The 15,877-nt window shown below is 40.6% G+C and overlaps 2 protein-coding genes and 1 long non-coding RNA gene across 4 annotated transcripts in view; 2 read left to right on the forward strand and 1 right to left on the reverse strand.

The window, feature by feature from the left end:
- The window catches only part of LOC145442722 (uncharacterized), a 93,641-nt gene that overhangs the window by 17,489 nt on the left and 60,275 nt on the right, over window positions 1-15,877 (reverse strand). The window lies entirely within an intron of this gene.
- LOC145442473 (D-galactoside-specific lectin-like) lies at window positions 62-13,621 on the forward strand. 2 transcript variants are annotated; one of them, XM_080320393.1, is made up of 4 exons: window positions 11,325-11,422; window positions 11,606-11,710; window positions 11,893-12,001; window positions 13,358-13,621. In XM_080320393.1, the coding sequence occupies exons 1-3, from the start codon at window positions 11,366-11,368 to the stop codon at window positions 11,965-11,967; spliced, it is 237 nt and encodes a 78-aa protein (XP_080176519.1). In that variant the 5' UTR covers window positions 11,325-11,365; the 3' UTR covers window positions 11,968-12,001; window positions 13,358-13,621. The 2 variants fall into 2 exon arrangements, with proteins under 2 accessions (XP_080176518.1, XP_080176519.1); XM_080320392.1 differs by lacking the exons at window positions 11,325-11,422; window positions 11,606-11,710 and adding an exon at window positions 62-251.
- LOC145443432 (uncharacterized) lies at window positions 150-2,636 on the forward strand. Its single transcript, XM_080321398.1, has 4 exons — window positions 150-247; window positions 868-1,033; window positions 2,197-2,301; window positions 2,485-2,636. Exons 1-4 carry the CDS (start codon window positions 150-152, stop codon window positions 2,602-2,604), a joined length of 489 nt encoding a protein of 162 aa, XP_080177524.1. The 3' UTR covers window positions 2,605-2,636.

Below are 15,877 nucleotides of genomic sequence, written 5' to 3' on the forward strand. Positions count from 1 at the left end.
ATATAATATATATCTTTTTCATCGAATTTGAACATGCATTTATAAAGACTTAGGCAGTACTAGATAGATTAATCGCATAGCATTGTATTCTCTATTTCGTGGCTAGCTATCGTTGAGCAGCGGTCTTTAAAAATATCATATTTTATTGGATGGGTGTCGCCGAAATAGCGACTGCGGACAAAACGAAGTTTACGACAACGGAGACTGTGTTTGTGAGAGAGGATATAGCAGATCTAACGGCCGCTGCGTTCGTAAGTGGATATGCCGAATGTTATGGCGCACGCGGAAAATATCTTTTGTTTCCAATTTAGCTAAATTATGGTGCACTGTATAGGATATTTCATCTCAGAAGGCCGTTCCGTTGATGAGACCTGGAGTTTTCGTAGTTATAAAGCAAAACTGGCTTATGATTTCCCTGTAGCTTAGAAAATTACAAAATAGGTTATCAATCATGTTGCAAATATCATTCATGATGCCGTCACCACAGTATGAATTATTTGAAAAGTTCAAATATCGAACATTCATGGGACCACAATATAATCCAAGACGTACATTAAATTAAATATAATTTGGTATTTTGAGACCATACCTATTTGATTGAATCTTGTGACAATGCTGCGGATTGATGATCGAAACTTCACACAGATATGTCATTTCGATTAATGTGCGTATGTTTGTACTAGATGTCTCGTATTATGCTGCTATACAAGGATTTGGGCCTTACAACCTTCCATAGTGAAAATGGTATAAATTCGATATCGTCGATATATTTAAGTCATATTGACAATCAGCGCATAATTCAGTGGTTGAAATAAATCAGCTTTCACTATACTCCACTCGAATTGTTATAATTAACACTCGATTCAGATCACTGTTCCTAGCCCCATTGGCGAGCGTTCTTGGAATATATCATATTGCAGTTGATGCCTTGATGGGTGTCGTGGAGACAGAGATTGCGGAGAAAACGAAGAATGCGATGACGGAGAATGCGTCTGCGAGAGAGGATATAGCCGATCTAATGGCCGCTGTGTTCGTAAGTTGATACTGCATGTGATGATTGTTGTTGTTCTTTGTGATATTCATGGTGTTTGTCGACTACTATGGTCATTTACACCAGGCCGATATTCCTTATTTCTTGATTCCGTATCTGCCGACTTGTAGCACGGCCCACTTCGAGGTTTTTTGTAAGACACCGCTTACGCGGATGATATGGCGAGTAGGGGCCTAGATAAACCTCCAACACGTACGCAGGAGTTCTGGACTGGACCTCGGTCGGTCTCGAACCCACAATACATCGTTGTTGTAGCTGAGGATTACGCTATCTCGCCACGCGTGATGATAATGACGCATTATATCGAATAGCTGTCTTTTTATTGGCCGACAAGATAGCGTAGTGTTAAAGCGTCCAGCTTCTGATTGGTAGGTCGTGGATTCGATCCCCAGCCGGTTCAGACTAAGACCTGATTGGTAATAGCCTTATCTATGGCTTCCCCGCCTGGCGCTCAGCATTATCGGGATGGCATGGAGGGGTGGCGTAAGACGTGGAAATCCTTATCAGACTATACGAGTCAGAGTGATGACCTATTTTTTTTATTTTTTCTATTTAAAACCACAGAAGTATCGGTTACAAGTGGGTAATTAGGGAGTCGAGTCAGAGTGATGACCTTTTTTATTTTTATTTTTAGTCAACACCACAGAAGTATCTGAAAAAAAAATGGTAATCGGGGAATCGAGTCAGCGTGAGGACATTTTTTGTTAGTCAACATAACTAGATTTCCAGTAAATATTTCCAAATCAGCTGTTTTCAATTTCAGTAAACTAACTTTTATGATAAAGGTGTCCTGCTATCCAAAATATTGTAACCCTAAGACTATAGTAGAATGTTAGATTTACAAATCCCACAGTTTTTTTATTTTCACGAATCCGTCGCTATAGCTATATACTTGTTGTGTAGGGCTAGGCACAATCGGGTACTTGAGTGAGTCGGTTCTGAGTCGAGTATGAGGCCATAAGAGTCGGGTATCTCTCATTATAGCGTCACAACAGTGTGAATGAAGTTCAATGATGTACTGTCTATGCGACTAAAAGGAATAGAGTGACAGTTCTATGGCAAATTAAAGATAAATCGGGGTTTTAATAACCATTTATTTGAATATACCGTGTGACAAGTGTTGTTATGAAAATATCATATTTTAGTGGATGGGTGTCGTAGAAACAGCGACTGCGGACAAATCGAAGATTGCAAAAACGGTGACTGTGTTTGCGAGAGAGGATATAGCAGATCTAATGGCCGCTGTGTTTGTAAGTAGATGCCGAATTTCATGACTCATAATATAAAAAAGATACATTCTTCGTCGGATTGAAATGTCCGCCAACCCATGCACTTCGACGAATCAACTGTTATATATACAAATCTGACATTGCGTTCGAGATCTTGTGACTCGCTTCCGTGGACGAGCGCTCTTTGAAGATATTGTATTTTAGTGGATGGGTGTCGTAGTGACAGCGACTGCGGAGAAAACGAAGATTGCGATGACAGAGAATGTGTTTGCGAGAGAGGATATAGCCGATCTAACGGTCGCTGTGTTCGTAAGTAGATATTGAGTTTTATCATGCAAAATATCGAATAGATATCTTTTTGGTCGGAATGAACTGACTAACAAAGTGGTAGATCAGTGGTCCTGAACGTTTTAATAATAATATCGTTGGGTTATATTTTTCATCTGAACAAGTCACATACAATGTACAATGCGATAAGACACAATGCGATGTCATGAACAGATAGGAGGATGCCGAACGACACGCATCAGTAGCGATCCTTTACTCTAACATCCACCTCGGCCTAGAGCAGTGGTTCCCAAACTTTTTTGGTGTGAGGGCCAAATTTAGAATTTCAGAGTACGGTCGGGGCCGCACGAATACTACGGCTATGAAACGGACCCAAACAGTCATCGTGGCTATTTCGGAGTAGTTTTATTGCCCTGACGAGATTTCGAAACTGTACACTGTTTACCGCTACTTATCTGCTGAATTGGGTGTCCGTTGAGTGAATCAGCTTTCCTGGCCTAAACGCGCGAAGCGCGAGAAATTTCTTTTGATTCATGACTGAATCGGTTAATATGATCGGGAATTGCATGTATGCTATCAATTTCCATCCTGTCTCTGTTCACGTAAACTGATTTACCGGTAGAGCTGAGTGAGGTGTGTTTTAAAAGGTATAGGCCCCCTCAATAGTAATTAAAAATCTCCGGGGGTATACCCGTTGGCAGGATTGTAACAGCACTTGGTCAGGACCCCAGACTCCCATAGGGTGATAAACTGACCCCGCATCACGTTGTTCGCTTTTGCAACGAAATTAAAGTTGTACTGTTTAGTGAGACAGCGCGACGCGCGAATATTTCGATAATTCATGTAAAATCGGTGGATAAGATCGGGAATGGCATGGTTGTCCTGTTTGCCCACGTAATTAGATTAACCGGTAGAGCTGAGTGAGAAGTGTTTTTGAAACTGCAGACCACGTAAAATTAAACATCTTCGGGCGGGCAGACCCCTAGGTATGACTTCTTTACATGAAGCTATTTCGTGACCTCCTGTCTGCTATATAAAAAATGTAGAATTGCCCAAACCTACTAAACTGAAAGATCACACGATTTCAGATTGGTATTTCTTAACTGGCATATAACTTTCTTTCCTGCGGGATGGTATTTGACTTGTGAGGTTCAGATTGCCAAGACAAGAACATTCGGCGCCAGTCATTTAGGCGCCTATATGGACAATTAAACCTATATGTAGTTTGTACATATAACGAATTTTCTGGTATTTCGAAGTTTTTGGTCAGCTGCCGATCGTTCTGATACACTTCATGGAGTCACATGTTACATGGCCTAAAACTTTATATGTCTTGGTGCGTTGTGGTGCTGTCATGGCCAACGGTGATATGCCCATTTCTATAAATCTTGCGTATTTTTTCTTGGGGAAGAGTGCCCAATAATCAAGATATGTGGCGAATTGAAATCGCGCATGGCACGAAATTTTTTTTAAAAAGTTCCATAAATTTCAAAAAAATACTTTATAATTTATGGTAACTCACGAAATAATTTTGTGCCCCCTTCGAGCTCGGCCCCCCTCAATTGGGGGGTTGGGGGTGCGACAGCTACGGCCCTGACTATAGGACTACTAATTATGCTGCTTTTAGCCGACGAAGCAGTGTGCATTTCGGCGTTTTCAACCGCGAGTCACGTGTTGCACATGTAGTTAACATAGGGTTACCATACGTCCTCTTTTGAGATGAAATGTCTTCTTTTTTGAGATTTTGTCTTCTTTTTTGAGGATTTTGGTTACATATAGGGGCAAATTCGACTGATATACATTACGTCAGCACTGTGGGAACGCTACGGCGACTATTTCGGGAGCTGGACCGGAAAGTTGACCCTTTTTTCAATCAACCACCTGTCAATGTGAAAGAAAAACTGCATTTTCCGGGAATTGAGCTTCTTTTTCTTTTTTAGTCAAGCGACCACGAAGTTGGAAAAATTTACATTTTTTCAAAATTTTCCTCCGGTTTTGAAAGTTATCACTACCTATTTATATCTATAGCTACTGCCCGTTCAACTGGAAAGTTAGGGCACAATGCATTGAAACAGCAGTGACGTAACGTTAGCAGTCTACACTCACAACTTTACTGCAATTCTATAATTAAAAACTATAGAGGCCAAGCCAAGCAAGAGTATTTTATAAATATATATTTTTTTGTCATAAATCGATTTCCTAATATATTTTGGGGGCTGCAAGAAGGCCATCTGGGGGCCGCATGCGGCCCTCGGGGACGCACTTGGGAATCGCTGGCCTAAAGTGCCCGATGTCACAGTACTTTTCGATTTTGATATTTTTGAAGCCGCGGCCCTTTCGACTAGTTCTTTTCATTCCTTGTGAGTGCTTTCTTTCGTCGGGTATTTTTCTGGGCTTTTTTGTCGCCGTAAGAACGGCAACGGTGGGGGAAGAGGAGCCCAGATAAACCTCCGACGGGATCGCACCAAGTCCGTTATATTGGTGGGCGCTCATCGTTACCACTACGCTATCTCCCACCAGCGCACCATTTCCAGAGACTTTTATAATCTGCCCCTCCCCCCTCCCATATTTTAAGGGTGGTATCAAAGACAATGGGTAGAGGTCGGAATCTGGTCGGTCTTAATGGGATTTAACTTTGCTGTTGTATATATTTCGAGCTTGAATTGCGTCCGATGACCGCTCGACGAATTAACAGAGATGAGCGGATTTGGAATTTCTATGTCCTAATCCAATCCAAATCCGAACCGTCAAATCCTAATCCAAAACCTAATCCAGAACTTTTGTACATTCAAATCCGTGCTCAATCCTAATCCGGTTCTAACTTGAAATTCAGAAAAAATGTTTATTTGGTTGAATTGGAAATTTTTCTTTCACAACCAGCAATTCTGTTGATTCAAGATCAGTTGGCATATGGCTGCACCTCTCATGTTCATTGGCACCGAATGTACCATAGTGTAGTATACCATACGTACTTTAATAATTGATCCGAATAAAATTTGTCGCCATTCGCCACACGACATATCAATCTCCAAGAAAATCGGTTAATCCAATCTTAATCCTAATCCGTTCAGAAAAAAATCTTTAATCCTAATTTAATCCTAATCCGACAAAATTTCACAAATCCGTTTTTTTTTCAAATCCTAATCCCAATCCATACTCATATCTTCTAATTAACGATCTAATAATTGAACGTATTATTTTTGGGATCAAATCAAGGTTGTTATAACAAATGTGAGGTACAGGCTCATACCATAACGATTCGAGCCCATGCACACACCCCGATCTCACTTCTGCAATTGATGTATTGTAGCATTGAGTTTTGTTTTATTGCTTTTTGTGCGAAAAGGAAATCAACTGAAAATGTGGTATAGACTAATGCTCACACTGAATTTACATCGGTAAAATCGAGGTAATAGCCTCTTGCACCTATTGTTTGAGAATTAGCCATGCATAATTGCATATACTCGAAACAAAGCAACCGTTATTTTATAACGTGCATGTGAGGTTTTGTGGGCCGAAACGCTAAACAGAATCGTTATTTATAGTACGATGAAGAAAGATAATGTCAATTTAATTTTGTAGCTCTCAAATAGAAGGTTTGGTATTGCGTATATAGTTTATCATTTTGTCGAGAATGTTTCAAAGCATGCATTGTATAATGGGCTCTCACTCTCAAAAGTGGCATAGTGCCCCTTTGCCAGATTTTGATGCAATACCAAGTTTGAAACATTTTGTCGAGAAACCCCCTATCTGGTGTGATGTAAGTGTGGTATTGCAGACTTTGTGACCTGAAAGTACACGGATCAAGCACGCAAACCGCATTTTACACGTATAATGATAATTACACATTCGTGGAAACATATATTGCAGTGGTTCCCAACCGGGGAGGAATTCCCCCCTTGGGGGGAATTTTGGAATTTCTAGGGGGGAATTTGGCTTCCCGATGAGTCAAACTTACATGGTATATAAAGCAAAGTACGAATAGCTTGTAAAATGTACCGCATTATTTGAGAAGCTGCGTTTTGCAGTCTGTCAAATACCACAGTTTCAAATTATACTCAGGCGAAAAACCGAATGAGTTTTGCTTGCAAAAACAACGTTGCTGTCATGCTGACTAGAATATCACACGCGAATTCGCTTCGCCCGACCCCTCTGAAATGAATCAAGGCTTGCGCAATGTATTCTCTGCTTCCGGGGAAAAGCAGACACCATACGGCACCTGTATGACAATCCAGTGTTCAAATCGACATTGTCTTTGCAATAATAGGTGAGATATGAACTCCATTGGCCTTGGAAGTGACAATCACATTTACAAACTCATATTACCAACACAACCATTCACATTCGCGATTGCTAGGTAGCTCGCTGGGCAGTGTCAGTTTAGCGCAGCGGTTATTACCGAGGAAGAATTTCGCGAATAGTAACGGTAACCAATTTACAATTTACTCTGTTGCTGAAGTTATTTTCCCGGTTAGTAGGAGATGATTGAACCATGCGTGGCTGCCTACAGAACAATTGAGGTATTCATTCATGGGCAGACGCCTCTGTATTTGCAATTGGTGATCGTGGTTGGCTGCTCCTACGCAATTATATTTGGCTATGCGACAGTGCAGAGTTGTTATTGATTAGTTACAAATCAAATCTCGAGAAAACGTTAAAACCGGCACAGGACGTCTTTGCTTGCTCAATACTTGATAACGACCTAACATATAGATCAAAGTGAAACCCCTTTGCTTTCGTCTGAAACGCCCGTGGTTGAGAGTATCGAGAGGTTATAAGTATATTGGACTGGGGTTTCACGATTACAAATTCATCGCGAGCTCGGTGTCTTGTCTTGGTCATCATCTAATCTTAATATTACCAAACTTTGAATGTTTGTAGACATTGTAAATAATATGATCACGTTTCCAATTGTATTTGTGACAGCTTTCAATTTTGTGCTCATTAACAATCAATGTTGTGTGTTCCAACTTTCGTTTCTGAATTTTCATTAATAGGAAGTAAGCCTAATATTGTTCAGCAGCGTTAAAAAGAAATATCCCTTTTACGTTGTATCTAACATGAGTATCAAAAAGAGAAAATACGTCAATTCATATATTGAATATGGCTTTATATGTATCAATAAAAATGGAGAGGAGAGACCTCAATGTGTGTTATGCGATAAAGTTCTGACAAACGATTCTTTGAGACCAACAAAGTTGAAACAGCATTTACAAAATGTTCACTCACAACACAAGGATAAAAGTAGAATATTTTTTGAGCGTCACAGTTGTGCTTTGAAAAAGATGAGACTAGATTCAAATGGGCCATACTATGAAACAAGCAGAAATGCAGTGGAAGCTTCTTACTATGTTGCTTTGGAAATAGCGAGGAGTAAAAAGCCTCATACGATTGGTGAAGATTTGATAAAACCTTGTGCATTAAAAATTGTTGAGCTTGTGCTTGGAAACGAAGGGTAAGAAAAAGTTGCTGCCGTTTCATTATCAAATAATACAGTTCAGATAAGGATCGAAGACATGGCGTTAGATATAAAAGATCAAGTTATACAAGAGATTAGGTCTTCTGCGTTTGGCGTCTTTTCGATTGAACTGGATGAATCTACTGATGTTGCATCGTGTTCCCAGTTAATGGTATTTGTAAAGTATATCCATTCAAATGCATTCAAAGAGGAGCTTCTTTTTTGTTCCTGTCTGGAAACAACTACTAAAGCTGTTAACATTTTTGAAAAAGTTTCTTCGTTCTTTGAATCCGAAGATCTTTTGTGGAAAATGGTATGTGGGTGTTGTACAGACGGAGCCCATGCTATGCTAGGAACTAGGGTTAGTTCGGATATCAATAATTTTCACTATCCGGATAACGGATATATCCGGATATTTTGGAATTTATCTAACCGGTTAACCGGATAATAACTGCTAAGTGAGACAATCGATTTCATTAGGTCTGCATGTAAAACGGATCGCAAAATCATTACACAGTGTTATTGTAGAGTACCTACCTACGCGCGCAGTATGAGCGAATACGAGAAAAACCACGCAAATTTAATATTCACTGCTTCTGCAATGCCCTCTTTATAAAGCACAGAGGCATCAATTGTGGGATCCTGTAGCCGGGACCGGAATTTTGTAACAAAGAGTCCACGTTCATTGAATGCTTTTTCAGCTTCCACAGAAGTGGGCTGAATAGAAAGCAGCGCTTCGTAGAGAGTCAAAAGGTTGGCAGGTCGTACGCCGGAAACTTCAACGGCTTTACATCCTTTTGACCAACCTTATGTTTAGGTTTGGAGTACTAGAAGGACGACTAGCTGATACTGGAATTGATGCCGACATGATACCTCGCTCTAATTCACGTGATCAGGCACGCAGCCAGCCGAAAATGTAGGGGGATTGGAATAAAATCAGGGGGTTTCGATTTTTTTTTCGAATTAATCATCAGCGGAAATCAATTACGCTTGCACGCACGCACATTTTTGCGAACATTCGATGTCATTCAGTTTCGCGGTGTCACTCTCAGAATCACTAATTAGAATACACTTAACGGCATATCGTCAACAAGCCATCGAGAGATAAGAGCCAATGCATGCTGGGTCCGAGATGGTTAGGCCAGCGATTATATCGTTCGTAGGGCCTATTGCAGATGCGATTGTGTAGGTCAACGATAATATCGTGAGCACCAAGCCAATGAAGATGCGATTGTGCAGGCCAGCGATGGAATAGTGTGTACACTGCACAAGTGCACATGGCCTATTGCAGATGCGATTCTTCAATCCAGTGGAACTATCGGCTTGTTGAAGACGCGATAAATCAGGCAAGAGACGATAGCCGAGCGCGCGGCAATCAATGACCTAATTTAACGATCTTCTCAGCAGGAGATCGCGTCACATTACATTGTGCAATGTGTACACTGTACAGACGCATCTCGCTAATTGGCAACACGCTTATCGTTAATCGGCCGCGCCAACACTGAATACGACTTATTGAAGCTTACTAAAACGTGTAAAATGCATTAGCAACGATTCTTTTTTATCCGGTTAACCGGCAGAAAAATATCCGGATATCAGATAGTGAAAATACCTGCGGTTAACCGGTTAACCGGTTAACCGTTATCCGGATAATCCAACCCTACTAGGAACCCGATCTGGATTTCAAGCTCATGTTAAAAGACAAAGTCCGAATGTAAAAGGTATTCACTGTATGATTCATCGTCATGCGCTGGCTTCTAAAACGCTTCCTGCTCCATTACGCGAAGTTCTTGATCAGGTAGTTAAAATGGTCAACTTCGTTAAAGGAAGTGCTCTTAACTCCCGATTGTTCAAGAAACTGTGCATTGATATGGATGCAGATCACCAGGTACTTCTTTTTCATACGAGTACTCGTTGGCTTTCAAGGGTAAATGTTACTCAACGTGTGTTCGAGCTGAGAAACGAGCTTAAAATATTTTTCGAGGTTCAAAAGAAATCGGAATTTGTTTCATTGCTGAATGATGATGAATGGATTAGACGTCTTGCTTATTTGGTAGATATGTTTGGTCAATTGAATAAACCAAATCTGAAGATGCAAGGGAAAAACACCAATATAATACTTTTTAAAGACGCTTTGAAAGCTTTCACCAGCAAACTGGACAACTGGAAGAGAAAAGTTCGATTGAGCAATGTTACAATGTTTGAAGTATTATCATCAATCCTGATTGTTGATGGCAAGTAACAAATTATTCCACAGATGGAAAAAGAATTGATTTTGCAACATCTGGCGTCTCTGGAATCAGAATTCATTCGATATTTTCCCGAAATTGATGACGATGAGCTTGATTTAATCCGATGTCCATTCACATTGCCGGTGGAAAAAGTTCCTGATAAGTTGCAGGATGAATTTTTAGAACTGAAAACGGAATCTCGCGCAAGAGACTTGTTTAGGGAAAAATCAATTACCAATCAATTACCAAATCAATCAATTTTGGCCATTGATGTGTGATTCATATCCCAAAGTGGCCGAGAGAGCTATTAGAACTATCCTTCCGTTCATCTCCACTTACCTATGTGAATAAGGATTTTCAACGCTTTTACAAATGAAAACAAAGCAAAGAAACAGGTTAAACGTGGAGAACGATATTCGCTGCGCTCTGTCCAATACTCTTCCACGCATTCATGAGTTGTCGAAACAAAAGCAATCACAAGCTTCACACTGATTGTTATATGGAATGCCTCTTACATTTTGAACACATTCTTTGAATAAAATTCGTTTCAGCAACATTCATGACCATCAACTTAAGTACAAAGAGACTAAAGAGCTTATAACCACTGAGAAATACATTAAGATATTCAATGCCAACCACATTTTAGCAAACTAAATTTTAGGGGGGGAATTCAATTCGAATATGGCCGAAAAGGGGGAAAAGCACAAAAAAGGTTGGGAACCACTGATATATTGCATGCATAGTCAAATTTGGACATTCGATAAATTTTGTCGAAGGTAAATTTGTAATTAGAAGTCAGGGATATAACTATATATCCCTATAAGAACTACTACACCTTCTATTGCTACACCACTTTTTCTCATCGCCCCATGATGTCCTAGAGCTCCCTAGCGCCCCCTAAGCGTTTCCGTTCCCTTCCAAGCCCAAATTACCCCCGGCAAACGCTGATACCCAGGTGCCAAGAGCCACTGTGCTAGATCAACAAATCTCACATCATTGTGTTTGCGACTTCTTGGCATGCTAGCGTTGATGAGAGTTCTCTGAAAGTATCATATTTCCGTCGATGAGTGTCGTAGAAACAGCGACTGCGGAGAAAACGAAGTTTGCGATGATGGAGAATGCGTTTGCGATACTGGATATAGCAGATCTAACGACCGCTGTGTTCGTGAGTAGATGCTAAATGTCATAACGCATATTATAGAACAGATCTGTTCTTTATTGTGCCTGATTCGACCAATCCATGCAGTTATTGTCTAATAAAGTATTAGATGAACAAATCTCCCTGCAGTGTCTTCACATTATCCTTTGCTAGCGTTGAGTTGCATTCTCTGAAAATATCATATTTCAGTCGATGGGTGTCGTAGTAATAGCGGCTGAGGACAAAACGAAGATTGCGATGATGGTGAATGCGTTTGCAAAGGAGAATATAGCAGGTTTAAAGGACGCTGCGTTCGTAAGTTTGTGCGGAATTTAATAGCTCTTGCATAGAATAGATATCTAGACGCCAAGCAAGCCGAATAAATCATACCTAACAAGAAATATGTGCCTTGTTCGCGTCTTGTCAGATAATTACGAAAAACCGTTTTCGTATTCTCAGAAAGTGCATACGAATGTGTCTTAAAATTTTGTTTCTAGGTGGTATGGTGCATAGAGCTTGCGAAAATAAAGTTATCGATATTTCGTGTCCGTACGGTCAGAGGATCAACATAGTCGATGCCCTATACGGGAGAACGGAGGAAAATGAGTAAGTATTCGCTTGTTTCTTTATGATTCGGACACATTGCTCCCAATGGCACGCCTATACGGTTACGCATCTCGCTGGTGTGAGTGTTCTGATTACTTGGTCCTACGTTCGGATATCGCACATAATACAAACATCATGGTCGGTCGCGGATAAGTGGACTGACTCTATTGATGTGACAGTAAATCAAGATACACTGTTGCTCCGTTTATGTAAACCAGGGGTGACAAACATACAGCCCTTGAAGAAATTCCGAGAAATGCAAAAATGCTTGTATTAACCTATTATCCATCACAATTCTAACAAAAGTTGAGGTTTTAAGTAAGAAATACTTTGACGTTAATAACCCCTCAAGACCGCAATTCTCTAACATGTTCATAGGCCACATTATACGCGTCGGACGGCAGAATTATTCGGACAAATGGACCAAAAAATTGTTGCTCGCAGTGGCGAGAACGCCAACGCGAAGCCGTTATATGTACGATACGTGAATAATATAGTAGTTGCACGAAGAATACAGTTCAGATATGGTGCATATATTGCACCGTTGCATATCTTACTCTCATCCCGACTTCCCCAGTCGCAGCTCCAGGTCCCGATCTCCAGAAAAATAGAATGAATGAATCAAATTCCACCGTGTGAGTTTATACAGGTAATGCTCTTATGCCAATACCTTACAACAAATGCGCATGGCCAACGCTGCATCACGACTAAGAGCAGGGGAGGAACACAAAATATGACAACATATATATCGTTGTTAGAGCTACTGCTTTGATGGTTTGTAACTGTAATGTAATCATCGTATTTTTGAAACATATTTTTGAATAATATACGTGTTGTGGAATCCAAGATTACGCAGCGCGCGATGCCGGGTAGGCCTTCATCAAAATCACGAGGGATATTGGTCGCTGAAGCTACAGCAACTTAAGTTCGAGGATTTTGTAAAGGGGTGCGAGCCTTTAACCCTAGATATGCTACTGCCTTGACCTCTCAAATACATGCTTATGCTGCCCGAGAATAATTATTATGGCCGTTGAGCATATTTACTAACAAGTTGCTGCAATATCGATAAAATTAAGTACATAATTAAAAATATTTCAAAGAGCCATATCTTATACCCGAAAGAGCCATATAGAATATTTTCATGAGTGTTGGAATTTTCCGCTAGGCGCGTCATCCCCACACGGTGTTTATGTGGATGTCGATATCGCGTGGGCCGTGTTTGCCATAGATCTCGAGACATCATGTTATTAAACAACAACGGTGCCGTATATATATGCTCTGTCATGTGCCAGACTGCTTATCACGTGTGCAATAACTTCGGCATGATTGTAATCTATTCAACTATTTTATAAACAGATGTCCTAACTCTGGGCCAAAGACAGCCAACTGCCGTGCTTCGAGCAGCGACAAAGTCGTATCGAGAAAGTGCAACGGAAAGTCTCAATGTCACGTACCTGCGAACAACCACGTGTTTGGAGATCCCTGTCGCGGCACCGTGAAATACCTGGAGGTCGCATACATTTGTGAATACTAAAGGAGCGAATGAAATACTATTCGTTAACGCTCGTTTTGCCGGTGTTGCTTCCACAGTATATGATGGAATAAAATGTGAATTTAAAGTGTTTTTCATTGATTTCTTGAATGTGTGTGTGTGGATTACAATGAGACTAAGTTCCGCAGTAATAAGAATAATACCCAGTGACGTGGGGTGAGGTTCATGGCTGGTGAGGCACTATAACCTAGGGTTACCATATTTTTGTGACTCAAATTCCGGACATTCTCTAGCGCCAACTAGTGGATTTTAAAATGAGATATGAGCATATTGTCTGTCAATATGACGTCACACTAGCAAAGCTTTGCTTGTCGACCAGCGGTGGTCTCGATCCGTTCAGGAGTGTTGTGTAACCAGGATCGAAGCTACATTTTTTCAGCCCCTCCCGCCCAAACAAACAATGATTCTGGGCCCACCATGGGGTAATCGATTTTGGAGGGGGTTTGCTATATGCATCCGGTCGTTAAATTTTTTTTAATGAATTCTTTCAATAATATTGGTTCTTCCATATATTACCATATAGTTTAATCCTATCTCCGCTCACATGATCAGGGGTAGTAGTAGAGCTGATGGAGGATGACTTCGAAAATACAGGGAGCCTAATTGTACATCGTTAAGTCATGTTCATGTCACACCGACAAAATTATTTATCAGCCCAGTGCCGGTGCGCACCAAGGAGCTTTATAAACACCCCACATCCGGTGGTTTCCAAATTTTTATGGTCGGGACTCTATCTCCAATTTGAAAACGATCCGTGGCCCAGATCAAAATTTGACGAGCTAATGACTAAAAAAAGTATGCACCTTTGCCCATACTTACTCATGGGCTATCTTAGAAGCTGATTATGTTCAACATCTTCGCTTACCCCAGAATGGAGGTAAACGGCCCCAACGTTTGGAACCACTATCTTTGAATAAAGCATTTAAACGGCCTTAAACGTCTCTTGTGTCAAGTGGAAGTAAAAAGTCGTCAATTTCTACTCAATTACAAGTAGAAGCAGAAGTTTCCAAGTAAGTAAGTGAATAAGTGAAGCTTTGTGGGCCCATTGTTGCTTTAAAAATCAAAAACTGTTAGTTAGAAGTCGTCTAGCATGATAGCGTTCATTGTGTAAGCCAGGGGTGGGCAAACGTTTCAGCTGGCGGGTCGCATTCAACATCTGAATCCATTCGCGGGCCGCACTATAGTAAAATCGGGATTATAAGCCAAACACGCGAACGTTTATCGATTATATAGTAACCGAAGACATTGCGATAATGCATATATAGTTATATAAACAATTCAAATATTTATTTGATGATAGCGCTCATCCGTCAGTAACATTGACAGGATTTTAAAAGCTGGCTATCCTCAATATCAAATTTGTCAAAATTAGAGATTAAAGTAGGTTGTGCCCAGGGGTGGCCAACCATTTTGCTATTCACGGCCGTATTTCGATTAGTCAGTTCGTAATGAACAAATTAGATGCCAACTACCCATATTAAACTCACCATGTCCATTTACGGCGAGCTGCATATCAGCTTAAATCGCGAGTGGTCATGTTTTGAAAAAACTCTCAGAATAGACATCTTCGCGCCAAGCGCGGAAATTTCTCAGATTAACGAATGAATTTCGTCATTAATAATTGTAGTTTCACATATTCCTATCAAACATTTATCCTTTCTCAGCTTATGTGATCAGATTCCCCGGTAAAGTTGACGGATGGTCTGTTTTCGAAAATTTAGGGCAAGTTGCATCTTCTGGTTGGGCCAATTGTAATTTGTCAGTTTGTTGCATGCTGTTATTTGTTGACCACCCATCAGGATTGTGTCAGTATAGTGGAAATATATTGAAATCGCCGAAACGCACCAGAAACAAATTTCCTTCGTGAGTAATACACGATTCCAAGTTGGTATTTCTATATGCGACGCATCATTTATCTCTGCTGTTGACATCTGCACTGCGGTGCTCAGATTGGAAAAACCGCTACTGCATTAGATTCGAAAAATTAGGACAAATACAATTTTAAGGTTAATTACAATCTCTTAAAAATTCGGGAGTCAATTCGTAAATTCAATTTTCATGTGGACGGCCGGCAACACATACTAATTGAATTACGTGTCCACGGCCGCACAAACAATGTTCCCTCTAATTTTTGATGAGTCTGCGCACACTCACCAACTCACTGCGCTGAACCTTGGACAATAGTGCGTAACGACTAAAAAAGGTCATCCCTTCGGATTTTCTGTGCGGAGAGACCGTCCCATCACTGCGCATTTGCGCACGTGCGCAGCTTAGAGGGTACATTGCGCTCAAATTTCCTTCTGCCCCTGGTTGTGCCGATTCTG

The sequence above is a fragment of the Botryllus schlosseri genome, chromosome 7 (genome assembly GCF_051294905.1).
Source record: "Botryllus schlosseri isolate E-star chromosome 7, Bs_hap1, whole genome shotgun sequence".
Classification (NCBI taxonomy): Eukaryota; Metazoa; Chordata; class Ascidiacea; order Stolidobranchia; family Styelidae; genus Botryllus; species Botryllus schlosseri.